The 27,007-nt window shown below is 58.0% G+C and overlaps 2 protein-coding genes across 2 annotated transcripts; one reads left to right on the forward strand and one right to left on the reverse strand.

The window, feature by feature from the left end:
• Window positions 1-158: 158 nt before the first annotated feature.
• LOC104481486 (inner centromere protein-like) lies at window positions 159-16,291 on the forward strand. The gene is made up of 18 exons (XM_086748901.1): window positions 159-361; window positions 663-776; window positions 3,416-4,116; window positions 5,169-5,220; window positions 5,818-5,851; window positions 7,011-7,110; window positions 7,805-7,895; window positions 8,949-9,084; window positions 9,158-9,292; window positions 10,442-10,551; window positions 10,920-11,031; window positions 12,289-12,399; window positions 12,731-12,861; window positions 13,073-13,151; window positions 14,092-14,199; window positions 14,424-14,534; window positions 15,266-15,422; window positions 15,964-16,291. The coding sequence occupies exons 1-18, from the start codon at window positions 225-227 to the stop codon at window positions 16,167-16,169; spliced, it is 2,625 nt and encodes an 874-aa protein (XP_086605027.1). The 5' UTR covers window positions 159-224; the 3' UTR covers window positions 16,170-16,291.
• A 2,254-nt stretch (window positions 16,292-18,545) lies between these two features.
• Window positions 18,546-26,780, reverse strand: LOC104480664 (NACHT, LRR and PYD domains-containing protein 3-like). The gene is made up of 10 exons (XM_086749664.1): window positions 26,680-26,780; window positions 26,041-26,213; window positions 25,541-25,870; window positions 23,467-25,189; window positions 22,678-22,851; window positions 21,629-21,799; window positions 21,254-21,424; window positions 20,181-20,351; window positions 19,409-19,579; window positions 18,546-18,636 (listed from the first exon to the last, which is right to left on the reverse strand). The coding sequence occupies exons 1-10, from the start codon at window positions 26,778-26,780 to the stop codon at window positions 18,546-18,548; spliced, it is 3,276 nt and encodes a 1,091-aa protein (XP_086605790.1).
• Window positions 26,781-27,007: the final 227 nt, after the last annotated feature.

A 27,007-nucleotide genomic window follows, 5' to 3' on the forward strand; every position in this document is an offset into this window, starting at 1 on the left:
TGGCGAAGGCGGAGAAGATCTCGGGGCGGGCGGGAGAGGGGCAATCGTAGCCGCGAGGGCGCGGCGGGGCGAGGGCTGCGGTGCGGGAGCCGGCCCGGGCCCCGCGGGTCTGTCCCCGCCTCCCGCCCTGCGGCTGGGCGCGGGCCCGGCGCCTCCCGCCCGTGGGGCGCCCCCGGTGGCGGCAGGCCGGCCTTAGGCCCGCGCTCTGTGTTGCAGGCAGGGCCATGGCGGAGGCCGAGGGCCCCAGGCGGCTGCTGGAGGTGTGCGGGCAGAGGCTGTCCCGGTTCCTGCGCGACGCCCAGCACAAGCACCTGGCCTGGCTGCGGGAGGCGGAGGAGCAGGGCATGAGGCTGCTGGATAGGTAGGGGCTGCCCCCGGGGAGCTCTCCGTCCCCCGGAGCTGGCGGCCCTCCGGGCGCCGCAGCCTGCACCGGGCCCTGCTGGGCTTCCCCGCCGAGCCGCCGGCGTTTGACGGGGCTGTGGGCCCGGCAGCTGCGGCTGGGCCTCGGCGCCGGGTGGCTGGCGCGCTTCCCTCGCCCGTTCCTCGCCCGGCGCCCGTCCTTCTCAGCGCGCAGCCCTCGTTTGGTGGCCGGGCCCGGGATAGGGTTGGTTTAGGCAGCGGGGGGGAGCAGACTCCATCTTGTGTGTTTGTTTGCTCAACAGCAACTTTGGGGCTGAACCTGAATTAATGCCCAAAACGCCGTCACAGAGGAGGCGGCCCAGGAAAAGGCAGTCCTCCTGCCTGAAAGATGAAAGCAAGGAGCCAAACAGGAGGAGGTAGGTGAGTCGGTTTGTTCTGGCTCTGCTGCACAGCGCTTTAAGAGTGGAACAATACCAGCTGTTTCCATGTACACAAAGATAAAATGGCCGCTTTATTCCCCGAGTTAGCAAATACACTTACAAGGGCACATCAAGGTCAATCCACACTTTGATTCTTGTGAAAGTTTGGGATAGAGTTGGCTGGTTTCTTTTACTTTCATTTTTGGTGAGGTTTTTTTTTTCTGGTTAGAAACAAAGAATAATAAATATTCTGGCTTTTTGTCTGCTTGGATTTGGGTTTTCTTTGATTTGATTTTTGTCTTAACACAATTTTTGACCTGAGGATGCTATGAGTGTTGGTTCCCCAAGCCTTCGTGCCGGTGCCTGAGAATGGAACTTGCTAGCAGTGGTGCGCAGCAGTGGCGTGTCCACGGTTGTCCTTTGAACTGGCAGGCGGAAAGGCTCAAAGGGATTAGCGGTGAAACCAAAGTGGAAATTCCAAGCGATTTGCTTAGAACCAACCATACTTGAGATTTTTAAAACCAGTCCTAAGTAGACAACAGTTGCCTGCAAACAGATGCTAAGGCAGGCTGGTGCAGGGCACGATTTAATTGCCTGTAGTCAGGGATGGCTGCGGTGCTAATTAGCTTCCTCGGTACTGGTGCCTCCTGGCCGCTGGCCGTATCCGCTCTCCGCGTGCGGCCGGCGCAGGGCGGTTAAGGAACCTTCCCTTCAGAGAAGCGGGTGCTCTGAGCTGAGGGTGGGCACACTGACAGCCGCTGTGGCGTGAGCCAGGCCTCCTCGCTGGGCGTGCAGAGGTAAATTGTTTACGTGCTACCGCACTGAAATTTTTATAACGGTGGTGAAAATCCCGCAGGAGTTGGAGAGGAAGACTTAGAGCTAAAAGACTGTCAGAAAGCAGACATGGAGGATGGAGAGAACAGCCGGAATAGTACGGAAGCGTGGGAAGCCCATGCGCGTGTGTGGTGAAGGAGGGCAGGAGAAGGAAGTGTTGCAGATCTAAATGGGAAGAGCTCTTAAGACATACTATTAGTTTTCAGGTAGCAGCTGGATTGCTCCCCTGGAGAAAAGTCTTGCATGTATTTTTCCTCACCTAAGCTTAGTTTTGAGGAGGATCTGTTGATGCGACAGAATGCCTGGGCAGTCCTTTGTCACAGGAAGTTCACACTGCGGTTCCTGCAGTGTGCACGTTGTGCTCCGTCCTGCGGGGCCGGGCCGTTGTTGGTTTCCTCAGTGTGTATCTTAATACCCATTTCTTAGTGCAGCGTTAATTACACGTTTCCCACCTCGTGGTCTCTTTTGCCAATTCTAACAAAAAGTCCCCCTTGTCGCTAGAGGTCAAAATGAGAATTTAGGAGAATGAGGCTGGAGGGAGGGCAGAGCGTATCGACTTGAGTACCGGCAGTAGGACAAGCTGCTCCTTGCTGGTGGTCTGGCCTCAGGGGCTGTAGAACCGTGTTCTTACGCCGCAGTGGGGTTTTTCGGCTCCTATTCTGGCTGCTGCGTGCTTCCACGTTAGCTCTTCGTTTTGCCTTTGTCTCCGGTCTCCACCCTTTACCTGGCTGCCTTGGGGCACTGTGGCGCGGGAAGCTGCATTTCTCTGGACAGCCGAAGTTGGCCTGCGGTTTCGGATTTGTCTGCCTGATCTCCTTGACTTGCCAGTCCAGCGCGTGGCTCCATCCTCTCTCTCGTGGCAAGTTACCTAATGCAGCAAAGAGGATTCCGTGGCCAGCGTTGCCCAAGCCTCTGTGTGCTTGGTCAGGTTTAACTGAAGTGGCAGAGCTAGAGGCAGTTACTGTGCCTGGTAACTTTTCTCTCGAGCAGCAGGAACTCGGAGAACTCTGAGCCCTGGCTGCGCAGGTGGTTTTTGCTGCACTCCTCGGGATCGCCCTGCCGGGTACCACGGGTACAGTGGCGTCGCTGTTTCCCAGCCTGTTACAAACGTCTAGAGCCATGGGTGTTGTCCCTGCCTGCCAGTGCCTGGGATGTGTCTTACAAAGCGGCAGAGCCTGCTGTTTCTAGCTGGGATCTTGTAGGTCTCTGCAGGGGAGGCTGCCACGTGAAGCTGTTCGTGGGAGGCTGCGGTATCCTACATCCTAAGTCCCTCCCTGTGTGGATGCCTGTGCTTTGCTCAAGGCAGACAGCGGAGGTGGCTGTAGCAGGGTGGCTTTGCCGTTACTGGTGTCCGCTCTGCCTGGGGCTGCGGGTTCCTGTCTGCAGAGAGCAAGGAGTGGCCAGGTACCTCCGCTGCTGCAGTCTGTGTCCGCACGGACAGCCTGTACCTGTGAGTCAGCCCAGCCTGCCGGCCTGACCGCTGGCACGGTGGGAGTGGGAGTGTGTGCCCTGCATCCCTGCCTGTGGTGTAGAGTGGTGTCCAGCAAAAAGAAACATCTTGCAGGCAGCAGAGAGCAGTAACGTCTAAATTGTTCCAGCTAAATCTGCCAGAACACATCTGCAAGCTCTCAGGGTTCAGCTCCTGCACTTCACCAGTGATGAGATGGGTTGTGAGGGGGAATGATGGAGGGAAGAGGCCTGCAGGTTCACTTCAAAACTTGCTATCAGCTTTCTTTTTTCTAAAAATCATTTGGGAGCAGGAGACTGCTTCACTGCTTTATTGCAAATTGTTTTTATTTAAGGTTGTCCAGAAGGAGAAGCAGCATCAAGCCAGTGTCTTCCAAGCCGGGTTCCCAAAGGCGCTGCAGCAAAGAGCAACCCCAGAACCCCAGCTGCCAGGGGGAAGAGGCGTCCGTGCCCGACTGTGCAGTGAGGTCTCAGGCCAGCGCTAAAGCGGAGCTCCCAGCACGGACTGGGAAATGGCCGGCAGAGGCACAAGGTCCCGTGGTGAAGATGGATCGTCAGGACTGCCCTCGCGGTGCTGACGGCGGTGACACATTCTGCCAGGCTGTTGCAGGGGAGCAGCTGCCCCAGGAGGATGCAGCCACTGAACTGCACGGTGTGTCTTCTGTCACTGCAACCCTTGGTGGCCAGGCAGGGGAGGGAGAGGAGGCCACCGAAAGAAGAGCAAGTACCTCCACTCCCAAGGCTGCTAGAAATGGAGACCCTGCCGTGCTCCAAGGAGAGCGGTCTCCTCAGGGCCTCGAAAAGGTGCTTTTCCAGGACTCTGACAGCAAAATGACTGCAGTGAGATCCAAAGCACGCCGCTGCTCTGGACGCCGGAGCCTTGTGGGTGGCCCCCACAAGAGCCATAGGGCTTCCCTGGCAAAAAAGTACTCTCTGGCCGGCAAAAGAGAGAGCATGATCCAGAGATCCATCAGCAGGGCCATCTCAAGGAAGGCGGCGGCGCAGGAATCGTCCCCTGCCTCCAGCAGAGCGAGCTGTAAGTTTCTTCCAGTTGTCAAGTGCATTCGCTTGGCTAAGTCAACTTCTCGGCTTGGTGTGGGGAGTGAGCAGCTGCGGAGCAGCTCGTCTGTGTTACCTCTGGCTCCTTATCAGCCTTGCGGCTCCCCCTGTTTGGGGTGCGAGCAGGCAGGGTTTGCTGCAGCAGGGGAAGGAAGTGTCTGCTGGGGCGCAGGCACAGGGATTGGCGGCTGGGTTATGTAGGCTGGATGGGTGAAAAAACCCCAAGAGTGAAAGGGAAAAAGCATCCTGGCTGGTTTGAGCCGTGCTTGTGGTCTGGCTGATCAGAAGGAAGTATCTGGGGAGGGGCTTTAATTTTGTGTAGTCTGCCAGCTCTCAAAAAAATCTATAGGAACTGAATGTCTCCAGCCCTTAAATTGGCAGAGGAACTTAAATGCTTTCTGGGCGAAGATGGGAGAGACCCAAAGAGCACAGTCATGGGAGAAAACAAGATTCAGAAGCCCAGGCTATTCCTGGTAGCACCGAACTCCTCATCTCCTCTGTTCCCGCTACTCCTGGGAAGATTTTGTGTTTGGACTTTCTAAAATCGTAGCTTCTGAAGTCAGATTGGCATCTAATAAAGCATGGAGGCCTTTGGTATTTAGTTTTGTCAGCTTTGAGTCATGCTGTATCTAGGCATTTGTTATAACACTTCCAGCTAAGTGATGTTATGAGGGGAAAGAAATCAGCCCAAACCCACCCAATCTCTGCGCAAAACCGTGCAGGGAGGCAGGAGCTGCAGTCAATTGACTGGGAAATGCTGTCTCTGACACAGGCAAGAGCATGTTTGTGCAGCTGGAGCAGTCTGCAGGCAGAGGAGCTGCAGCTTCAGTTCCCTGCCTTCCCAGCCTACACCAGTTTGTCGGTGACACTTGCGGGCGGTGGTAGTGCTGGTGTGGAAAGCTGAGATGAGCAATCGGCGCCTTCCCTGGGAGGAAAGCCTGCAGAGGGGCCTGAGCGCTACCACGCACACGCTGCTGTTGGGAAGCCTCAGAGTGAAACCCCCCAGCTCGTTTATGTTTTCTCCTGCAGGTCAGAGCTCCTTGGAGGCTTTTGTGGAAGAAGATGTGACCACCAGCGTGAGGTGAGGCCACCACGTAAAGCAGGCAGGAGGAAACCACAGAAACCCTGCAGGGAAGCTCTAGGGGCTGCTTTTATGTTACAGATACAGGCTTGGTTTTGTAACGGACTGGTTTAGGTGGCGTTGTCGCCTGTCTGGTTGCTATCTCAGTTGGTGCTGTTCAGGCACAGCCCCTTTCCAGAAGCCTGTTTGGAGCACGGTGAGGTTAATCTCTGCGCTAGGTGGGGGTCCAGCCTGGGATTCCTGGCTGTAACCAGCCTCTGAATGCCTGCTGGTGTGGCAGGCTGGTCAGCTGTGGGCTGAATTGAGAGCTGGACAGGTAAGACCCTCACAGAGCTGCTTTTTCACTTGCTGTGTGGAAGTTCTGCAGAAGGGGACAAAGCTTCTCAGTGTGGTGTTCAGTAATGCAGCGGAGCAGGCCATCGGCAGAATGTACAGCTCCACCTCTGTGCGGCCTGGCTGAAACAGCCCTGTGGCTCTGCGTGTACTTAGTTGTCTGCCTCTTCCTCGGGGTCCCACATGCTGTCTCCATTGCACTTTTATCAGCTGTAACTCGCCCTTCAGAGAGCTGAAATAATGAAAATGGCTCTTCTTTTCCAGACCTGAGCTGGAGCTGGATCCCCCAGGTGAAAAGGTAAGTTCCAAGGAACAACCTACAGGCTATCGGCCCAGACACCTTGCCTGAGCTGATGACGCCTTTTGCTGAGCATTGCTGCTGGCAGTGGGGAATGTGGCCAAGGATCATCCTGTCGTGTCCCTGTCCTGCTGCGTTGGGCAGTGCTGCCCTTCCGATGCTTGGGCAGCTAGCGGAGCCGCTTGGCGCTCTGGCTCCTGCTGGGCAGAGACATTCTGTGCCTTGATGAGGCCTCTTCAAGATGGAGTGTTTGGAGGTGCTTGGCCGGGTTCCCAGGAGACAGCGAGCTTTTGCCTGTCAGCTGGGCACGGTAATTGACTGCGTGTACTCTTAGCCTGTTTGTGGCATGGCTGGTTTGAGCTACAACAGTCAGGAGCGCAGCTCAAGTAAATGTGCTTTCCTTGACCACTGAGGCTACGCACACAGCAAGCTAGCGTAAGCCTGTGGTGCTAGCGGGACAAAAAAATACATCGTCTTCTTTGAGCTGGCAAAAACATCTTGTGTGGTTGTGCTGCAAACCAGCTGCGGTGGAAACTAGCGCAGCAGAGAGCGGTGGGCTCTGCTTCACCATGGCGCCCTGGCGCTGTTGGGAAGCAGCGGCGGGAATGGGCGGGGGCTCTGCTCTGGACGATGGTGGTGGTAGCTTAGCAGGTAGGGGAAAGCACGACCTGTGTGCCAGCAGCCTCGCGGCACGCTGGGGCACTGTGCTGCAGTGACTCTTTGCTTGTTCTCCTGTGAATATACCGTAATGCTACTTCAGGTGCCTAGTGGGCTTGTAACCTCAAACACTTTGTGGGGACTTGTCTTTCAGGACCAGGATATTTGCAGTTTGGAAATTGATGTGTCCAAGGTGCGTAGAAGCTGCCTGTCAGTCTCAAGGCACTGAACCTGGAGTCCAGGTTCAGTAAAGCTGCTGTGACTGAGCAGTGCTGGGCAGCTTTCCTTCCTGTGGAGGCTGGTGTTCTGTGAGCAGACTCCCTGTTACTGCAATGAGCCGGTCGCGTCCATGTGCAGAGCTCTAGCTGAGAGAGAAGCAGGCCATAGCCTAGCAGTCAGATTGCAGTTGGAAGTGACCGGCTTTTTCGGGGCGGCACGTCCCTGGTAGCCTTGTTCTTTGGAGCAAGGGTGCGAAGAGAACGCTTGTCTCCTTTTCCCGCAGACTCCTGAGGATGTCCCCGTTTCAAGCAAAATCGTACAAGCTGCCAGCCCTCCTGCACAGCGCTTGCCTCCTCCTGAGCCGCAGGCAGGGAGCCAGGAAGGTAACTTTGAGTTGATCTGCCTTTTCTTGCACAAAGCCTCAGAGACACGCAGACCAGAGAGTCAACGTGAGGGGGTATGGAAAATCTGGGACTGGTGTTGAAACAAAACCACCTCTGCCCAGGTAAACTCTTGGTCTCTGGAAGAGGCAAGTCATGCAATTAGATAAGCGAGGACATATAAGTGTGTCCAAGCCTGGAGACAAGCGCTGTCCTATCCAGCTTCAATCTGCATAACGAGTGAGTGGGGACGCTTTGGAAGGAGGTTGCTCTCAGGCCTGGGATCTCCCACACAGCATGACGCTCTGTTAGAGCACCCTGGATCCCTTTCCTCTGGGCTTACGTTGTGTGAGGATTTACAGGTCCCGTTCATTCACTGTGCCTCAAAGAAGGAGAGGGAGAGACTCAGGCTTTGTTTGTCCCCTGTGTGAGCTGCAGGATCTGACAAGCTGCTGTAGCTGGAGTGGAGGGAACTGTAGCTGGAGGCCTTTTGTGAGACAGGCTGTGCCTGTGCAGGCCGCGTACAGGCTGCACGCTGCAGCGTGCTTCTCAGCCTATGTGTACAGCGCTGACTCTCGCTGGCCATCCAGGCTGCTGGTTTCTTGGTTCGGTGCTGTGCCACAGGGCTCTGTGCACAGCAGAGCTGGAGCCCTGCGGGATGCCTTGCACGTGGTGCTAACCGCAGGTTTCTTCTCAGGAAGCTGCATAAATCCAAACAGTGAGCACCGGAATGGGAACCAGGAGCCACCCCGCTGTGCCAAGTCCCAGGAGGATCACTCACGCGTCTGGTATGAGACAGTGCAAGGAGGAATGAGCCAGTGGTGTGGAAGGATTCAGGCCTGGCCTGTTAAGTAGTTTGTTTTAAAAAGCTTTGGCTGTTTGTTTCCCTCCCTTTCCCCCTCCCTCCAATGTGGTTTTAAAATCTTGCTTGGCCAAATCTTGACCCCTAGGAGTTTCTTGTGACTTCTTGAGCCCCGTTTGGGTGTGGGACCCAGGTCTGTCCTGGGAAGCAGACGCATGAGTTCATGCCCACGCCAGCAAGGTGACTAAGATAGCGCAGTTCGCTCCCAGCTTGGAGCTGACTGAGTGGCTCACCAAGGGGTGGTGTGGGAGTGGTTTCCGAAGGCAGTGCGAGTAGGTGACCGACTTGTTTATTTTTGTCTTATGCAAGTGTCTGAAATACCCGAGTTGTTTCCTCACTGCTTGTATTGCTGGTGTTTCGGGTGGGATTTCACTACTTTTAGCCTTGCCCTCAGTCTCCTGTCCTGGTTTTGCTGGGGTGAATTTGCAGTGAGCAGTGGATGGGAAAGGGAGTAACAGCAACCTCTCATCTCACGTGGGTGCCTAGCGCTGTGCGATCTGCAGCCTTTCTCAGGGGCTGGTTGTGCAGTGAAGCAGTCCCCTCTGTTTCCCTGGAATTTGGGGATGCAAGTGAAGTCATTTCTGACACAGGTAACTGAGCAGCCAAAGCATTTATAAAGCGTGTGAGGCTGTGCCAGTGAGGTGAGCCATGCTGGCTAGCTGCGAACTGTCTGTTGTGCTGTTAATGCCAGATAGAACAAAGGCTTCTTGCTCGCTGGGGCTTGGAGTGGAAAATGAGAGAGCCTGATGTGTGTTACAGCTCTGGGACTTGGGTGTTCCCCTGCCAAGCTGTGGTGCGCCTTTCCTGCCCGCATTCATGGCTGGATGGCACACCTGCTGCAGGGCTCACTGAGCGCGCAGCAGGCCCAAGTCCTCTGGTGGCAGCAAGCAGGCAGAGAAGTGTGTAACACAAGTAGATGCTTCTGGCACGGTTGGGGAGCGTGGCGGTCACCTGACGTGCCTCTTGCTCATGCCGTTAGGACAAGAAGCTATAAACAAGCCATGGGCGCTGTGTGGAGCGGGCAGCAGCCAGAGGGTCGTACCGTTTCCCCTTTGGATGACAAGCACAAGAATTCAGCAAACCAGGCTCCGCCTTCTTCCTCTCCAGCTAGCAAGGTGAGTGGGTACCGTGGCCCTGCGCCTCCCTTTCCCTGGCAGGTACTGATTTCCTTATGTCTTCTCCTCTTAGGTTGTTAGACCATTGAAAAACTTCCTGCAGGCTGTGCAGCGGAACCAGCTGCTTGCGAGCCCCGGGCCCGCAGGACGCGGGGGCATCATAAAGAACTTCATCAAATGCAATACTCCCACCCGACTTTGTCTCAAGGTGTGTCAGTCCCGCCTTCCCTCACAGGGCTGGAGGGGGGGGATTATGTTTTGGGGCAGTGGCCCAAGGGACTGTCCACTTACAAAAGTGGAAATGTATTCTAGTTCTGCCTGCTGCCATGGATCAGTGCAGGTCCTTATAGCAAACTGGCCTCACGATTCCACCTCAGCCTCCCCAGGGAAGGGAAACTGGGGTTGCCTTGCATGGTCTGTCCACACAGTGTCACTGGCCAGGGGTCTGCAGCGTCACTCCTCAGACCTGCCTCATGCAGGCAAACCTCAGCTCTGTCTGTAGTCAGCAGAAACGCTTCGTATTCCGGGACTGTTGAGCCACAGGAAAGTGGGAAGCTTTTCCCTTGGCAGTGGGAATCTGCCCTTGTGTCCTGCGTAATGGGCTGCTGCAGGGCTGCAGACAGGTGCTGTGGGGTCAGGTGATGGGCTGTCTAGTACGAGCTGGCAAGGAGCTGCGGCTAAGCACGGGGTGGGCGTGCTACGAGGGGAGAGTCCAGTGTTACTGCCCAGCCCTTAACAATTTGTCTCTTCTCTACAGGGAGACTTCGTCGTAAGTAGTGACACCCTTAACCGTGGGGGCTGGAGGATTATAGCAGCTGTGTTTCTTGCCTCACAAGCACTGGCAGCTCTTTCCCCTCACACTGGCATCTGTGCAGCTCTGTCCGAATAAGTAAACTGGCCACACCAGTGGTGAGGTGGCAGGATCTCTCAGGTGTGTTCTGGGGCTGGGAACTGCTAGGAAACCTCTTGGCCTCTAGGCCAGGCTACTTGTACCATGCTCCTTCCCCCTGTTGTTCCCCCTGCTGATGTAGGTTATGGTGACACAGGCAAGAAGCATTTGCTACAGGTCATCTGCAGCGGGAGCGTGCTGTTCCTTGCCTAAACATGTTCTCTGCAGCTGACAGACTGAGGTGTTTCCCTCACACCTGTGACTCTTCTGCCCTTAGCTGAATGAGCACTGTTGCCAAACCTGTGTTTTCTTCCCTACTGTTCACTTCCCATCCTGGTGTGTGGGTGAATGACTCTGATGGTGATTTCTCTGTTTAGCGGGCTGCCTAGCCTCTAGTGGCCTGTGCACAGGCAGCCTGAGGGTGGAAACAGGAACCAGCAATTGGCACAATAACTCATCTCCCTTTAGGAGAAGGAGCGGCAGAGACTGGAAAGCCTCAGGAGGAAGCAGGAGGCTGAGGAACAGAGGAAAAAGAAAGTGGAGGAGGAGAAGAGGCGGCGGCAGGCAGAAATGAAGCAGTGAGTTGGGTCCCTTACCTCCTGCTCCTTCCCTGGTTCAGTGCAGAATTGCCTTGGAGGCTTTCCTGCCAGGCAGGCAGCACTGCTGCACCGTGCTTTGTGCCTCCCACTTGGAAGGAGCACTTTGCATGATGCTGCCTGGGCACCCGAGCCCGGCTGTTCATGGCTTGTAGCAGTAGGAACTGCACTGGTGCACAGCACCTGCTGGTATCTGAACTTAATCCAGAACCGAGCTGAGGCGAGGCTCAGCCAGAGCAAGTCCAGCAAATTCAGTTTTCCCCAATTACTGTGGCAAGTCCCCGTTCCCCTGTCATCTGCGCTAGAGCAGACAAAGCTAACAAGCTCCCTCTTGCACACGCACTGCCCAGGAAGAGGGAAGAGCGTCTGAAGAAAGCATTGCAGGCTCGGGAGCGGGTGGAACAGATGGAAGAGGAGAAGAAAAAGCGGATGGAGCGGAAGATTTTGCAGAACGATGAGAAGGTGAGGCAGCTGACCAAGCTTTGGGCCCCTCGGTACAGTGACATTGTCTCGGCGAGCTGTGAGAGCAAGAGGGTGCAAATGGGCCACTGGCGTGGTATGTGCAAGCACAAGGTTGCTGCGATGGTGACTAATCAGGTGGTGGGTAAGTCTGCATCGGAGACAATGAAATTCTGTCTGACAACAGGAGGCTTTTGTTCTCCGTGCCTGCAGTGATTCTAAGCATTCCTGTTCTGACATGCCGTGTTCATGGTGCTCTGCGTTCAAGGAATGTGGCAGCATCCCTTGGCTGTCCTGTGAACAGGCCCTGCGGACGAGCCAGCCTTACCCAGCTTACAGCGCACTCGGGGAGCCGTTTGCAGAGAGCATTACAGACAGCGGGGCTGTGGTGCTTGCAGAGTGTCGCAAGGATGCGGTGGAACAGAATAGCTACCAGGCGTGCAAGGGGTGCTCGTAGCACAGACTTGGCTGTGTGTGTATTTGTATCCTGTTTGTTTCCTGAAAGCCTTGTCTGGCCCTCTTCTGAGGGCAGGTAGAAGATGAAGAGCTTGCTAGGATGGGCTGTGGACAGCTGCGTGCAGATTGTGTTGCCGCTTTTGCACAGCTGTGCGGGTTCTGTGGGACCGAGGAGGCTGTGCCTGGCTGACCCAGAGCCCTGGCAGCCTTTGGGAGAAAGACGCTTGCTCATTTGACCTTTGGAAAGGGTCAGCCTTAGAAAACAAAGGGAGCATATTCCCTTCAGCCTTTCCCAAAACCTGAGGGCCAAAAGCATAGCCAGCCCTGGGTAGTCTGCTGCTGTGGATGTGTCGTGGTTTTGCTGGGACACAGCTCAGGTGAGGGAAGCGTCTCTCGTGCCCAGTCAGCTGTCACAGCCCCAGTTCGTACTTTAGTTCAGTTAGTTGGCAGCAGCACTGCGGGCAAAGCAGGAACAGATGCTAGATCCCCTTGTTCTGCAGAGAACCCTTACAGGATGGAGGCATGTGTTTTGGGGTTATGTCGTGGTCTCTGTGCTCCTTTCTGCTGTCACTTCAGGCAACGGGTGTCTCTTCACGTGGCCTGGAGTAAGTGGTGGACTTGCTGTATGAGGCTGACACTAAATCCAGTGCGTGTGTGCCTCTTGCTCGGTTTTGGGTTCTCAGTCTCATTAGGGCCTGGAATATCACAGGCTTCAGACTTCAGCAGCAGTCCCCATCCTCCGTTTGGACAAGGTGTAAGGTGTGTCCCCAGGGGCAGCAGAGCTGATGCATGTGGCTTTTTTAGGTGTGCCTCTCACAAGTGCGGGAAGAAAAGGTGGCAGAGGAGCGCAGCAAGAGAAGACTGTTGAAGAAGCATGAGGAAGCTGATGCACGGAAGCAGAAAGCGCTGAGGGTGGTAAGGGCAACTCTCGATCCCTCCTGCATGTGGAAAAGGAAAGGAGTAGCAGGGAACCTGTGCACTGTTCTGTCTGGGGGATGGGGAAAGGTTACTGCCTCTCCTGCTGCAGCGATTCTGAGGTCTGTGCTGCAAAACTTCTGTCTAGACAGTTGGTGTTGGGTTTGAACACACGGGTTCCTGTGGGGACAGAAGGGAGAGACCACCTGACTGGGAGGCAGGCCGTGGAAGGTGAGAATGAGAGAACTGGCACAGATAATCTCAAAGCAGTTGCTTCATATCCCATCTTTTCCTGCTTGAGCTGGAGGGTTACAAGGGTTTTCTTCTGCAGGAGGAAGATGAATTTCAGCAGCAAGAACCACTGCAGAGAGGGAGAGGGGACAAAGTGAAAGAAAAAGGAAAGAAAGTCTTGGAACTGAAAAATCTTGTTGAGCAGCAACAGGTGGAACAAGTGAAGGAGAGGTATTGGTTTGTTTCTGTCCTGGAGGGAGTGGACTTGGCAACAGCCACGGCGGAGCAGTAAATACAAATAGTGCTGCGGAAACTGGGAGACTGGTGTGGCTGTTGGGCTGACCGAAAGGTCTGGGTGCTGAAGCAAGAGGCTGTAAGGATGCCTGGGGGAGGTGGGTGGACGTGCTTTCCTCTGTAACTGAATTACAGGTTTTTTCCCCAGGGATCACAGACAGCGAGGGAATGAGAAGGCCCCTCAACCGCAGCTGGAGTCAGCAGTGTTTGCTGAAAAGAACATAAAGGTGGGGAGTTGGAGAGATCTTGGAACCGCTTCTGTTATAGACTAGTGAGACCTAGCGTCACAGGCTTATTGTAAGGTCAGAGTTGTTTTCCAGAGTACTGTGTTACTGTTTAAGCTTTTGACATTCGCTGTTATGTTGTTTGGAGGAACAAATACAATAAAACCGGTGACGAGCCGAACCAATGATGAGCTGTAGGGAGTTGGGGTTTGTGCAAGAATAAGCTTACTCTGCTGACGAAGTTGGGGTTGACTGTTTTCTTGTCAACAGGTGAGCCTCCTCAGCCCCGTCTCCAGATGGATGACAGCCATGCAATGGCACTTTGAAGAGCACCCCCAAATGGCATTCACTGATACTTAAATCAATCTGAAATTAGTAAGATATTTTTTCCTACAACATTCACTCACTGTATTTGGAGGATGTGATCCCCTCATAACAAACCAGGTATCGTACGGCTTATCGTACGGCTTTGTGTGACTCCATTTGCACTTACACAAAGAATGTTATGGGTTAAAGTCAAGGCAGTTTGTCTCAATGTCGCAGCAACATTTCTCTTCACTCTTTCTACTCCTAACATCACTTTTCTGCCTCCTTCATTAGCAAAAAATAAACCCCCAAATGCTGCTCCTCCTAAGGAGAAATTCCTCCTCCTGTATTTGCTCTTGGTGCTCTTCCTCAGTAGGTCCACGGCATTCAAACTCCTGTTTGTGCTCTGTAATCTTAACGAAGCTCTAAATTCTCCATATGCTGCCAGCAGCTGGGCTGGAGCGGGCCATATCAGAGCTCCTTCGGATAAGAGAAGTTGAGTACAACTCCAAGTGCCTGCAGCTCTTGCAGTCCTGTTAGCTCTTCCCTACTGAGCAGTATGGGAGAGTAAACTCCTGGAAAAAGAGGTTTGGGTTGAAAAAGAGCTTAAGCAGTGAAAATATCTTCTCTCTTTTAGGAGGAAGAGAGCCCAAAAGAGCTGCACGAGCTGCTTGGGGAGGAGAAGAGAGCCGAGCAACCAGAACCCATTGCCGTAACTTCTAATACCTGGCTCAAAGCAGTGAAGGTGAGCGTGGGCTCTGGAGACCTTGGTGATCTGGATCTGGGCAAAGACAGGAGTTGCTTTATCTTTGAGTCTTGGGTTTGTTTTTGTGGTTTTTCCTGCGGAAGAGGACACGGAGGGACTGACAATTGTTTTGCAAGGGCCCCAGAAAATATAGCTCAGTTCCAGAGATAATCTGATTGTTGTGAATGTGAATGAAGAATGACTTAGTTCTTGTGTCCTAACAGGAGGAGAATGGCCTGCAGGAGCCCCAGCAGCAGCTGGGAGAGGAGAAGAAAATCAAGCAACCAGAAGCATTGGCCGCTACCGCTGGCACGTGGCTGAGCAAAGCTGTAAAGGTGAGTCCTGGTTCATCAGAGCCCTCGGATGAGATGGGGCTGTGGTGTCTGACTGGCCCCTGTGGTTTGGAGGCAGCTGCGGGTTTATTGTCCATCGGTGAAGGAGCAGGAAGCCAAGTCCTCGGGTGCAGGCTGGGGTTTAACAGGCATCTGTGAGAAGATGAGATCTCCTCGGTGCTTGGCTGAGAGCTGCTTGGGGGGAACCTGAAGGAAAAACCGCGTTTTATCCTGGAAAAGATGTTGGGAACGGCCACAGGATGGCAGCACACCATGGGGCGGCGGCTGAGCCTGCAGCGCCTGGCGCGGCCCCGTGGCGGCCCTGGTTGCGGCGGCTGCAGCCTGGCTGCTGTTCTCCAGCAGCCTGTTTGAACTGGAGCTGCAGGGACCCGGGAGCGGGAGGGGTGGGGGAAAAGCTGCTCAAAGAGTCGAGCAGACCCGAGTACTGCTTCTGCCGGTGGACTCTTGTCTTGGGGCTGACTGGCTCCTCTTGCTGCCCAGCGTCTGCCCTGTGACTCCCGTCGGAGCTCTGCGCAGTGAAAGCCGGGCTGCCATGAGCCACGTGGAAGGGCTTGAGTGGTCGAGCCATGTGTGTGAAGGCCAGGTGCTCACGTCCATAGTGTGTCTTCTGAGGCTTTTCTGCAGAAAACAGGAGGGGAGAAGGGTTAGAGGCAGCTCTCCTGCCAGACTGGAGGGCCTGCTTCCCGCTCTAATCAGCCTGTCTCTGGTTTCAGAAATCTATCTCCACGTCCTGCTTAGGGGCCCTGAAGGGCGCAAAGGAACCCAGACCGCCAAAGGCAAATGAAAATAACTATGGGATGGATCTTAACAGTGACGACTCCACAGACGATGAGAATGAACCTCGGAAGCCTGTCCCTGCCTGGGCTGATGGTAGGTGCCAAGTTTGGTTCAGCCTCCTTCAGTCCCTTTCCTGGGAAGCTGGAGCTCTCCAGCTCCGCTTGGTGCAAGCTCAGCTTCCCCGAAGTGCAGTGCAGGAGCACGTGAGACTTCAGCAGTGCTGGCAGCCGCTGGCTCCGAGCGGTGAGGGGACTGGAGCTGCTTTCCTGCAACTGCTGTAGTGTTAAAGTTCTCCATGCATGTGTTTGGGTCTGAGGGTGTGAAAAGAGTGGCGGGGGCTTGCTGGTAGCGAGGCAGCCCATCCTTCTGAGGGAAACCAGGGTGTGGTGGGGCTGGGATGTGTCTAGTGTGCTGGGTAACCCAAAACAAGCACTGCTGGCAACCTGAAGATGGGTGTGGGGCTCAAAACTTTGCAATGAGCAGGAAAACCTTTTATCACGCTCACTGTACAGGTAGTAGGTTTTTCAGATGTGGAAGAAGAGTGGCGGTCCTGCGGGCTGTAAGGGAAAGGCACACTAAACAGCGCTGAGGACATACTGGAGTGAGTCCGCTTCTGACACGCGTGTTTCCGTAGGGTCTCAGCTCAATCAAGCCGTGTTACACCAGTACTATCACCCTGTGAATGCTGACCAGCTCTTTGGGCTCATTCCGAGCCCGAAGCTGGAGGATATCTTTGGCAAGAGCAAGCCTCGATACTTCAAGCGCACCAGCTCAGCAGTGTGGCATTCCCCACCTGGGACTAAATCTACCTCTTGCCCATCTTGCAGCTTCAAGAACTGAGGGCTCAAATGTGTTTTATGACAACGTGGTGTATCAGGTTGTTTTCTTAGCATGCAGCGTATTTACTATTTTAAGCCTTTTTGTACAGAAATTAAAGTATTGAATAAAACCAGTAAACACTCCATCAGTGTTTCTCTCCTTTCCCCCCACCGTGGCGGGGCGATGCTCCTGGAGGGCTGGTTTGAGACTGGCTGCGGTTCCTGCGGATGTCTGGGCATATGATCTAGCACTACGACATGTTCCCTCAGAGCGCTCGCGGGAGCTTAAGTGAGGAAGCAATTGCTGTAGGGAAGATCAAATTTTTTAATCAGCTCGAGGGGATGATGTTTTCATATCCCCTTCTGTACTTATGTATTTACTATAAATACTTATGTATTTATCTCATGTATTTAACAATGCTTCTGTCTGCCAGTAGTTTTCCTTGAAGCCTTCCTGTGACCTCTTGTTACTCTGAGCCAGGATCTCTTTCCTGCAGTTAGGAAAACTTGCTTGGACAGTTTCAGAAATGTCGAAGTGTCTTGTCAGTGTTCTCTCCTTTACTAACAGAAATGAAGCTTGTGCTCAGTTCTTGGTCCTGTTTTTCTAGGAGCCTTTTCCGTACAGCCCTGCTTGGGCAGGAGGCAGATTTATTTGGAAGTCATGGCTTGGGAATGGTAAGCAGTAAGCTGATTTCCTGAGGGCTGTGCTGGTATCGCCTGCTGCCCGCTCCCCTGCCCGTGCACACCCTGGGGCCTGCTTTGGGCAGCAGGCGTCTCCTGGCTCCTGCTGCGCATTCCGGGCCCTGGCAGCGGTTGCCTGGGGATGGCTGTGGCGTGCTGGGGCGGCCGTGGAGCGTCCCCAGGCCCTGCGGAGCTGCGTGGGCACAACCGTGCGCCCCTGCTGCGTCCCAGCTGCCCTGACAGCCCCAGGAAGGCTAGCTGGCGCAGCCAGCGGCGTTCCAGGAGCGGTTCTAGCCAAACCCCGCTGATAGTCGTGGTGAGGAAGATACTGAGATGAAAAGGGAAAGTCCCGGGTGGGAGCCAAGTCCCGCACTTGCCATAATAACCTTTGCTTCCTCTTTCTCCAGTTCTCCTTCCGCAGGCTGCACTGTCTAGCGCAAACACGAATGCAGCGGGGGGACTGTGCCGCTCCAGGGGCGGTGGTGCTCTGGGGTCCCTCGTGCAGGTGCGGGGCTGGGGCCGTTTGCTTCCCCTGTGCGGCCAGGGCTGGCAGCCTGCCTCCCTGCAGAGGAGGGTCCCTGGCCGCTGCAGCCCTGCGCTGGCCCCAGCACGGGGCCGTGCCCTGCGCTCTCCTTTTCCCTGGCCTTCGGGTGAAGGCAGAGCTCCCTGGGCCTGCTTGTCTCCAGTCAGAGGAGGTTTTGAGCTGCTCGCAGTGGTTTTGTGGAGGGGTGTGGTGGGCTTGGAGGGTTTGGAGTAGTTCAGAAGAGCTGGCGAGTGTCTCAGCGGAAGTGTTGTGGAGGCAGTTAGAGCTGTTGAGGGGTCTGTAGAGCTTTGAGCTCTGCAGAACTGGGGACAGTAGTTGAGATGAGCTTTGCGGCTCTGACAAGGGCTGTGCGCTGAGCGGCACCCGGCTACGGGGACAGGGCTGTCCCACGTGTCACCTCAGCAGACGCGGAGCTGGAGCCCAGGACTGGGTCATGGGGGATGAGAAGCAGCATCGTTCTTAGCCACAGTGAGAGCTGCGCTGGTCCCCAGAGACTGGGGAGTTAGAACAAGTTTGTGCTTCGTTAATTTACTCTCTGCTCAGCTCCGTAGCAGCGCTCCTAATGACGGGAGAGAACCCAGACCCCCGCCCTGCCTGCCGGCCCCGGGGGCTGCCTGGACCCGGGGAGGGTCCTGGGACACTGCCGCTGGCACAGGAGCGAATGGAAATGTCACAGCACGGCAGGATTTGAGGGGATCTTTATTTAACAGGGGTACAACACAAAACATGGGGCCAAAAAGGAGAGGGAGAAAGCCACCTTGGAAGGTGAGGTCGGGCAGAAATCCTCATCAATGTACACCTCGCAGTTAGTGGGTGGGTAGTGAACAGAAATCTCTGCAGCTGCGGTGCGTGGTGGGCACTCCGATGCCAACGCTGACCTTTTGCATTCACCCGCTGCCTCACCCTTGTTTCCTACGGCCTCAGCTCTGGTCCTTTGACCACCCCGGGACCCTGGAGAGGCCCTGCGCAGATCCGTAATGAGCGGACACATCTCAGCTCCTTGGGAGGATCAGCCAGCGCCTGGCTGCAGCTGCTGGAAGGCGCTTTCAGCACAGAGAGGACCTGTCACAACTGGAAAACATCTCCCAGACCCCTCGTCTCCTCCGAACACGCGTGCAGGCTCTGTCAGCGAGCTGCCAGGCCCGAGCCCCTCGCTGAAGCGAGTCCTGCCTCTCAGACGTATCCTGCGTGCAGGCTGGGTTTCACTTCTTTCAGAGCATCCAGCTTCCGTAACGTCTCCTCACTTAATCCAGATTTCTTCAGCCTTTGGAGAGGAGAAGGAAAGAGGTTAAATCCACCCAGGCTGCGGGCTGTTTGCCATGACGTGGCACAGCCAAAAAAGGACAAAAAGCAGGCAGCGTGAGTTTTTCTGGTGTTGTCTGGCCCTGCCTAGCCAGCTTCCTCTGCCTCAGCAAGCAGAGAGTGTGGGGAGACAGGAGCTGGTCCGTGGGGTGACCGCAGCTCCACCGAGCCCTGGGCACCCGGCGGGCTCCTGCCCCGGCAGCCAGAGCTGGGCTCCGCGGTCCCAGGACCATTGACCTGGGTGGGTTCACGCCGCGCTGGGCGAGGAGTTGGCATTGGCAGGGCCGGTCTTGCGGCGAGAAAGGCGCCGTCAAATGGAGCGACCGTCCCTGCTGCCTGCTTTGGGGCTGTTGAGACGCGTCCCCCGGCCACGTGCGTTGGCAGCATGTCCTGAGGGGTTCCCGGCCGCTCTGGGAAGGCGGTGGGTCTGAGCACGCTGCGTCCAGCAGTGAGCTGCTGGTAGAGCAGCAGGGGGATGGCGGGGCAGCTGCTTGCCGGCAGGCAGGAGGCAGAGCCCACTCTGGCTGCCCTGCGACGCTCTCCAGGCCTGGCTGCCCAGCACCTTGTGTCCCGAGACGCCTTTGGAGAAGGGCGCCTGGAGCAGCCGTAGCCTCACAGAAAATGCTCTCCCACCTCTCTGGGAGCTGCGGCCTGGGGGGGCTCACGCCATGCTTGGCCTGTCCCGGTCCCCGTGGGGAGCAGCCCTGTGGCCGGAGGAGCCGAAAGTCCCTTACAAGAGCTTCTGCAAGGAGCAGGCGGGACGCCGGAGCGCCTTGCACAGCAGCCGCACGCTGCTGTCTCCCAGGTCGTTCTCGCTCAGGTCCAGGTACTCCAGGCTCCGGTTGGCGCGGAGCACGGCGCAGAGGTCCTTGCAGCAGGCGCCGCTGAGCTGGCACTGACACAGGCTGTGGGGAGGCGTTGGGAGAAAGGAGACGTTCGGTCCTTCGCTGCTCAAACCTCGCCCGTGCTGCCCGTCCACCTGCCCCGCGCCCCGGGAGAGTGTCCAAGGGTGGGCTCGCTCCAAAGCCTTGCGCCGGGCCTCTCGCGGGGAGGTCTCTGACACCGGGTGTAATTTCCCCAGCACGGGGAACATGGGCAGAACTGGGCTTCCTCTGGGCTGGGGTATCCCTGATCCCCTCCCGCAGCCACAAAACACGCTCGGGGTGGACTTCAAGGGCCAAGCGTCTGTGTATGTGCACATGAACTGTGCTGGGGGGTGGAATAACTGCAGCTGGGGCAGCGAGCGTAGCGCTGCTTCGCCTAGGAGAGCTTCAAATCCTGGTTATGTCACCTGGGCGGTGGTAAATAACCTCATCTAGCTAATAAATAAATAATTTTATGTTTTGAAGCTGTTAGCACCCTGCCCGTCGAAGCTCTTGGCACCTACCCGAAGATGTCCAGACGGCCCCGGGGTGGGACGGTGACCGGCCGTAGGGACACCCACGGGGGGAGCACAGGCGGATGGTCCCTGCAGAGAGCACCCACCCAGCCCCGCCAGCCCCTCACCTCAGCACCCGCAGCTGGCAGCCGGGATCCCGCAGGCCCTCGCTCAGCCGCCGCACGCCTCCGTCCCCCAGCGCGTTGTCCCCCAGGTGCAGCTCCGTCAGGCTGGGGCTGGCGGGGAGCACCGCGGCGAGAGCCCTGCAGCTCTTCTTCGTCAGCCGGCACTGCCACAGCCTGCGCAGGGGACAGCCAGAGGAGAGGGGCATCACCGTGACCCCCCCAGCAGCCCATCACCCTGGCTGCCCACAGCCCCCAGGACGCTGCCCGTGCCCCCCAGCGCTGACGGGGAGGAGATCTCAATGTGGAGAAACCGGACCCACTCTCAAGGTATCTCGCTTTTCTATTTCCTCCCAAATCTTGTGGGTTTTTCCTCTCTGACTCCTGCGGTTACAGGCGTGGGCAGCACCCACAGCCCTCCGAAGGCACTGGCGAGGGGTTTCTCAGGTCCTTCGGGACCCGGGAGCCACCACTTGCCCCGGCAGAAGCACGTCTCCCACCCAGGGCACTGCAGCCCCCTGCCCTTGGCCCAGCACCGCTGCTGGAGCGCGGGAGCCCCAAACAGCCGCCAGCGGGACGGGCTGCGTCCCCCATCTCCCTCCTCTCTGGCTCCAGAGCAAAGGTGCCGCTCAGCACCCCCGGGCAGCTGCTCCGCCGTCCGCGCCTCTGCCACCCAAGCCCAGACCCCTTTTCCGCGGGGGGTCTGTCCGGGTGCGGAGCTCCTGCCCCAGCCCTGGGAGACGCCGCTGGCTCCAGTTTTAGGGCTCTTGCTGCGCAGCCTGTTCTCCTGCCTGGCTTTTCATAGGATGGCTGAGACGGGGCACAGCCGCGGCTCCGGGGAAAAGGGGCTAAAAAGCTCGGGTTTAAAAGTAGCTGGGAAAAGCAGAGCTGCCGCGGTGGTGGCGGCCCCGGCAAAAAACGGCACATCACCTTTGCCCTGTGGTCTTAGGGCAGCCCGCGCCGTGCTGCGTAGCCCAGGAGCGCGTTACGTGCTCCGAGTGCCAGACCCTCATTGCTTTCCACGCTGGACCCGCAGAGGCTCTCGGCACCCACCCAGCGATGCCCCGCCAGCCCATCACCTCAGCACCCGCAGCCGGCAGCCGGGATCCCGCAGGCCCTCGCTCAGCCACCGCACGCCTCCGTCCCCCAGCGCGTTGTCCCCCAGGTGCAGCTCCGTCAGGCTGGGGCTGGCGGGGAGCACCGCGGCGAGAGCCCTGCAGCTCTTCTTCGTCAGCCGGCACTGCCACAGCCTGCGCAGGGGACGGTGCCATGGCTAAGCGGGGTGCGACCCCCTGGCAGCCGCTGCTCTCCCAAAACCGCCCGCTGCTTTCTGGTCCCGGGGACGGCGTCAGGCTGCTCAACCAGCACGGCACAGAGCGGGCAGAGAGCACCCTGCGCACCCGAAAGACGTCTCCCGGGAACGGAGAGGGACCCGCCAGCCCCATGCCCCATACCAGAGCTTCTGCACACCGCAGCCAGGCCCCGCGAGCGCCCCGCACAGCTCCCGCACACCGCCGTCCTCCAAGGGGTTGTCGCTTAGGTCCAGCTCGGCCAGGCCGGGCATGGCGCCCAGCGCGGTGGCCAGCGCCTTGCAGCCAGCAGCCGTGAGGTTGCAGCAGCTCAGCCTGCGGGACAGAGGGGGGTGAGGCTGCGGCCCTCCGCTCAAACGCGGCCCCAGCCACGACACACATCTGCGAACTCTAAGGGACAAAACGCCAAAGCGCAGCTGTGAGACGGCACCCGGCCGCAGCCCCGCTGTGCTGGAGCGCGGGGACGGAGAGGTACAGCAACCAGACAGCATCCGCTCAGCCAGGGGCTAACGGGCTGTGGGCGAACAATTCCTATTGCTTGAATGACTGAGATCCCCCTTCAAACCTTGCTGTCCAGGCTCAATCTCTAACAGGGGAAAATGGGGGAAACACCTCAAAAAAAAAAAAACCAAAAAAAAAAAAAAACCAAAAAAAAAAACCAGAGAGGAAAATGCAGACACCAGCAAGGGACAGTTCATCCCCTTCCCAGAAATGGTCCGTGGGGTGAATCCCCTTCTGGAATCACACGTTCCTGCACGGTGCGTGGCCTGCCCTGTCCCTGCCTGGGCACACAGGCACCCGAAAACACCCGTAGGTGTGGGGTAAGAGCCCGGGAGGGGGTGCCTGGGGGGCACAGACACCCACAGCCAAGCACACGGCAGCACCAGTCGCGCAGACCGCTCCTCAACTCCTCCACCTGCCCTGGGCACAGGAAATCAATTCTCTCTCCCGCTTCCCTACAGTATCCTCGCAGAGACGCTGCGTTTAACGACGTGGAGCTGGATTACACTGATGGCAAAGGCAACGGCAAGGGTCAGGTTCCCGCCATAGGCAGGTCTGCCACGCCTCCAGCTGTCTGTGACAACGGCAGCATCAGTAAATGGGCCTTTCTCCTTCCTTTTTCTTTTTTCCTCCCCCTTTTAGGTTTGCGAGGAGAAGAGACAAACGGTCCCGCAGCCAGCGACGTCCCTTACCGCAGCACCTGCAGCTGGCAGGCGCCGCGCCTCAGTCCCCGGCACAGCAGCTCCGCGCCGCCGTCCCGCAGCTCCTCGTTCCCAGCCAGGTCCAGCTGCGCCAGGGTGGGGTTTACGCTGAGGACGGAGGCCAGAGCCCCGCAGCAGGCACGTGTGAGCCGGCACCGGTCAAACCTGCGAGAGCGACGCGGATAGGAGCCGCGGGGCCCGGCACAGCCGCCCTGCCGCGCGGGGGCAGCCACCGCTGACGATGCCCACCGGCCGGGCTGGTCCTCACGATGGCCTCCCGCCGGCTGGAGAGGAGCCCGGCCCGCCGCGCAGCGATGGCGGCACGGCGTCGTCCTCCCCGCGCAGCCGGGAGACCCGACCGGGCTGGCTGGGGTTTGCGCGTTTTACCATTTCGGCCGACGGAGAGCGACGTACCTCAACTTCTTCAATTTACAGCCTGACTTTTCCAAGGCTTGACAAAGCTGGTGAACGGGCGACTGTTTCCCCTCCTCTTGCTGGTTTTCCCTGAAAACAAAGAGGAGATGCATCCTATTCCCACTCCTACTGTTCCCTTGCCTGCAATACTCTGTTATCCTACTCCACGCCTCTCCTACTCTCAATCTATTCTTACTCCTGTCCCTACTCCAGTACTGCCCCTCGGCCTCCGGCTGCGTCCCCAGGTCACACCTCACCCCTCACCAGCGTGCCCGGTGTGGCCGGAGGACCAGCCCTCCCGCGGGCTCACCACAGCTCTTTGGGCTGGAAGGGATTTGCCGCTTTGTGGCTCGGGACCTTCCGTACCGATGCGCCTGCTGGGCCGGCTGCGGGCCTGCACAGTCCTCGGGCTCGTCCCACAGAAAGCAGCAGTGCCCCAGGTCGAGCGACTCCAGCCTGGGGAAGTTCTCGACGCTGAAGGACAGGACCAGCTGGTCGAAGCGGCTGAGGTTCAGCCCTCGCAGGCACACCCCTGTGAAAGGATCCAAGGCGGCTGCCACAAAGCGCTTGTCCTGGGCCTCGTACAGACAGTGGCAGACCTCCAGCTCGCGGATCACCGCCGTCTCCCGCATCAGAAGAGCCAGGGGCGTTTTCTGGCTGTTTTGAAGCCATTCCAGTAATTCCTGGGTAATCCTGGGTGTGATTCTGCACCTCATCTCCTTCTCCAGCTTCCTCCTGGGTTCCTCATTTAGGAGCCCAAAGAGGAACCGCACGGTTAGCATGAAGTAGTTCCTGGAGCTGCCGTAGCTCTTCAGCAGCTCCTTTGCGTCCCTGGTGGGACCGGCCGGGAGTTCCTGCGCCTCCCCTTCATCTTCCAGCAGGTAAAAGAGTGCCGCAAAAAACTCCTGGAAGCTGAGGTGGATGAAGCTGTAGGTGCTGACGCAGGAGATGTCCCTCTGGAAGAGATGCTCGTTGAGGAGGAGCGGGAGGGCTTCCCGTTGGTCCAGCGCATACTCCTGTACCTCCTCCTCCTCGAAGAGGACCTTCTGCTTCCAGATGCCGTCAGCTGCCAGGCAGCACAGCCTCCTGAGCACCGCGGGCATGCCTTGCCTCAGCTGGTTGCTCAGAGACTGGAGCAGGGAGGAAAGGTAGAGGATGTAGATCCCCGTCGTCGTCTTCGGGCTTTGGGCGAGACTCCTGCTGCGGGCGAGTTGCTGCTTCATGACGGTGCAGACGATCCAGCACACGATGGGCACCAGGCACATGGTGAAGAGCGTCTCGTTCACTCTGACGACCTGGAAGGCGGCAGCCGCCTGCTCTGCATTTTCAAAAAACCTGTGGAAGTACTGCTTCCTCTCCGCCTCCGAAAAGCCCAGGATTTCAGCGTAGCGCTCGCACCGCAGGCACCTGCCCAGTTTCTGCAGGGCGGCCGGCCTCGTGGTGATGAGCAGGGAGCACTCGGACAGGAGCCTCCTGCGGAAGAGGCTGCTCAGGATGACGTCCACAGGCCCCTCTTCCCAGGGCTGGGAGCACAGCTCGGACTCGGGCTGATCAAGGGAAAAGCGGAGCTCGTCGAAGCCGTCGATCACGAACAGGAGCTTCTTCGGCTTCTCCAGCATCTGGCGAAGCGGCGGAGAGCGGCCGGGACAGCACTGGGTGATCAGGTCGACCATGCTGGCCCGGCTGGCGAGGAGGTTGCCCTCCCGGCAGTGGATGTAGAAGGCGTAGCGAAACTTTGCGAACGCCTTGTTGGACGCCCAGTCCAGCATGATCTTCCTGGCTGTCATCGTCTTGCCCACGCCCGCGGCTCCCAGGAGCACGACCACTTTGGGGGTCCAGCCGTCGGGGCCAGGCTCGAAGAGGTCGTAGACAGCGATGGAGGAGCTGGCTTGCTCCTTCATGATCTCCGCGTGCCTCTGTCCCATGGCCGTGATCTTGTGCTCCCGTTGCTCTTCATCCAGGTGCTTGTTGACAATAACCAGCTTCGAGTACCTGGCGTCCAGGCTCACGTTGTCGCCCATCAGGGCGTTCTGGTCCTTTATGCACTTGTACGCCTCACGTATGGCCTTTTTGTATTTCCTCTGGTAATCTGGAAGGGTGGGAAGCCACCTTACGCGTCTGGGGACCGCGAGGCGAGCACTGGCAGACCCCCCGCGCTTCTCCCCACTGGCGCCTACCTTTTGACGATAAACCCAGCAGAGGAGAGGGCCCCAGGCCTGCAGGAAGGAACGGTGTTAGTGGGCAGCATCACCGAGCCCCCACAGCCCCAGATCCTCTTCCCTCTCCTCCTCTGTGGAGGAGCCCCCCGCACCCTGCCACAGGGACCCCCAGCCCACTGCCCTCCCCACCGCACCCTCCTGGCCCCAAACGCGGGCTCTTGCAGACACAGCCCCCAGGACACAGCGCCCGGCACCCCGCGGGAGCCGCTCAGCCTTCCCACCTTTCCATCTGCTTTCCGAGAGCCGCTTGGCAAGGTCGCGGAGGTCGATGTGCTCTAAGACGGCTATCGCCACATCCAGGGCGTCGTCTTCGCCGTAGAAACTCAGCATTAAGTTCTTCACATCCACCTTGTCGGTCTCCTCCAGCCGCCCCTGGGGAATGCGGCTCCTGCCCTGCAGCTCTGTGTGTGCCAGTGCATCCCGAAATTTTTTAAAATCGTAATTGGAGAGCTCTTCCAGGGCCCGGAGCAGCAGCCCCCCAACAGTGCTCGGGGCAGGGTTCCTGCTGCTGTGCAGCTCCATGGGGAGAGCTCTGACACCCGGCCCCGTGCCTGTGTTGGGACGGTGAGGTTTGGAAAACCTTCCTGTAAGGAACCTCCCTGGCCCGCAGCCCAGCCCCGTCCCGGTCGTGCTGCCTGTGCCCCCTCCCAGCCCCCCCTCATCCTCCCTGCTCCGCTCCCCGAGACGGGGCTGTGGGGCCGGCTGCCCCCCAACCGGGCACCGTGGTCCTGCCGGCCGTTCCCCTGCTGCCCCAGCCCAAACCACCCCACCAGCACGAGGAGCAGTGGGGCAGCGGTCCCGGGGCTTGCCACCGCAGCCTCACTAGAGCCACGTCCCGCCGCGTGAACAGTGTCCCCACCAGGAGAGCCGTAGCCCACCGGGAGAAAGGTGTCCCTGCCGGGAGAGCCATACCCGCCGGGAAAGCAGCGTGCCCACCGGGAGAGCCGCGTCCCCACCAGCGATGTCCCTGCTGGGAAAGCAGTGCACCTACCAGGAGAGCGGTGTCCCCACCAGGAGAGCGGTGTCCCCACCAGCACAGCGATGTCCCGCCTGGTCCGGAGCAAGGCTACGCCAGCCCGAGCAGTGCCGCTGCGCCGGGCAGATCTGCAGAGATGCTGGAAACTTTCCCTACATGGGCAAACCCGAGGCGGTGAGCGGCACAAGCACCCCGATTTCCCTTTTGCTTTCGAAACGTACCGCCGTTTCCTTCCCTCCCAGGTCAACGTTCTCACACTCGGTGTCCTTTCTGCGCCTCACTTCTTTTCCCCTCCCCTCAGCTCCCCTCTCGTGCTGCAGCGGAGGGTCGTGCTGGAGGCACAGCGACCGCGGTGCCCGGCCGCGGCGGCTTGGCTGCTCTCACGTCCTGCTCAGTTGGGCCAGGTGGAGAGCAGGTTTGAGGTCCATCCTGCCGCACGGGTCCCGGCGTCCCGCCTCAAGGGAAGGATCTGCTCTGCCGCCCATCGCGCAGGAAATTCAGGCTGAATCTGGGCTGCCATCCCCCCACCCCGGCCGTTTGCAAGCTCCTGGTAATGAAAACGAGCCGTACGCAAAACGAGCCGCCCGGTCAGCACGTGGCCCGCCAGCGGGGCGCCGGCCCGCGGATCAGGGGGTAAAAGTCTCTCGGGTGGGCGGGGGGCGAGGCTGCCGAGCCACCCAGAAAACACATCTGCGGCCACGAGCAGGACGAG

The sequence above is a fragment of the Chlamydotis macqueenii genome, chromosome 5 (assembly GCF_036417535.1).
Source record: "Chlamydotis macqueenii isolate bChlMac1 chromosome 5, bChlMac1.mat, whole genome shotgun sequence".
In the NCBI taxonomy this organism is placed as follows: domain Eukaryota; kingdom Metazoa; phylum Chordata; class Aves; order Otidiformes; family Otididae; genus Chlamydotis; species Chlamydotis macqueenii.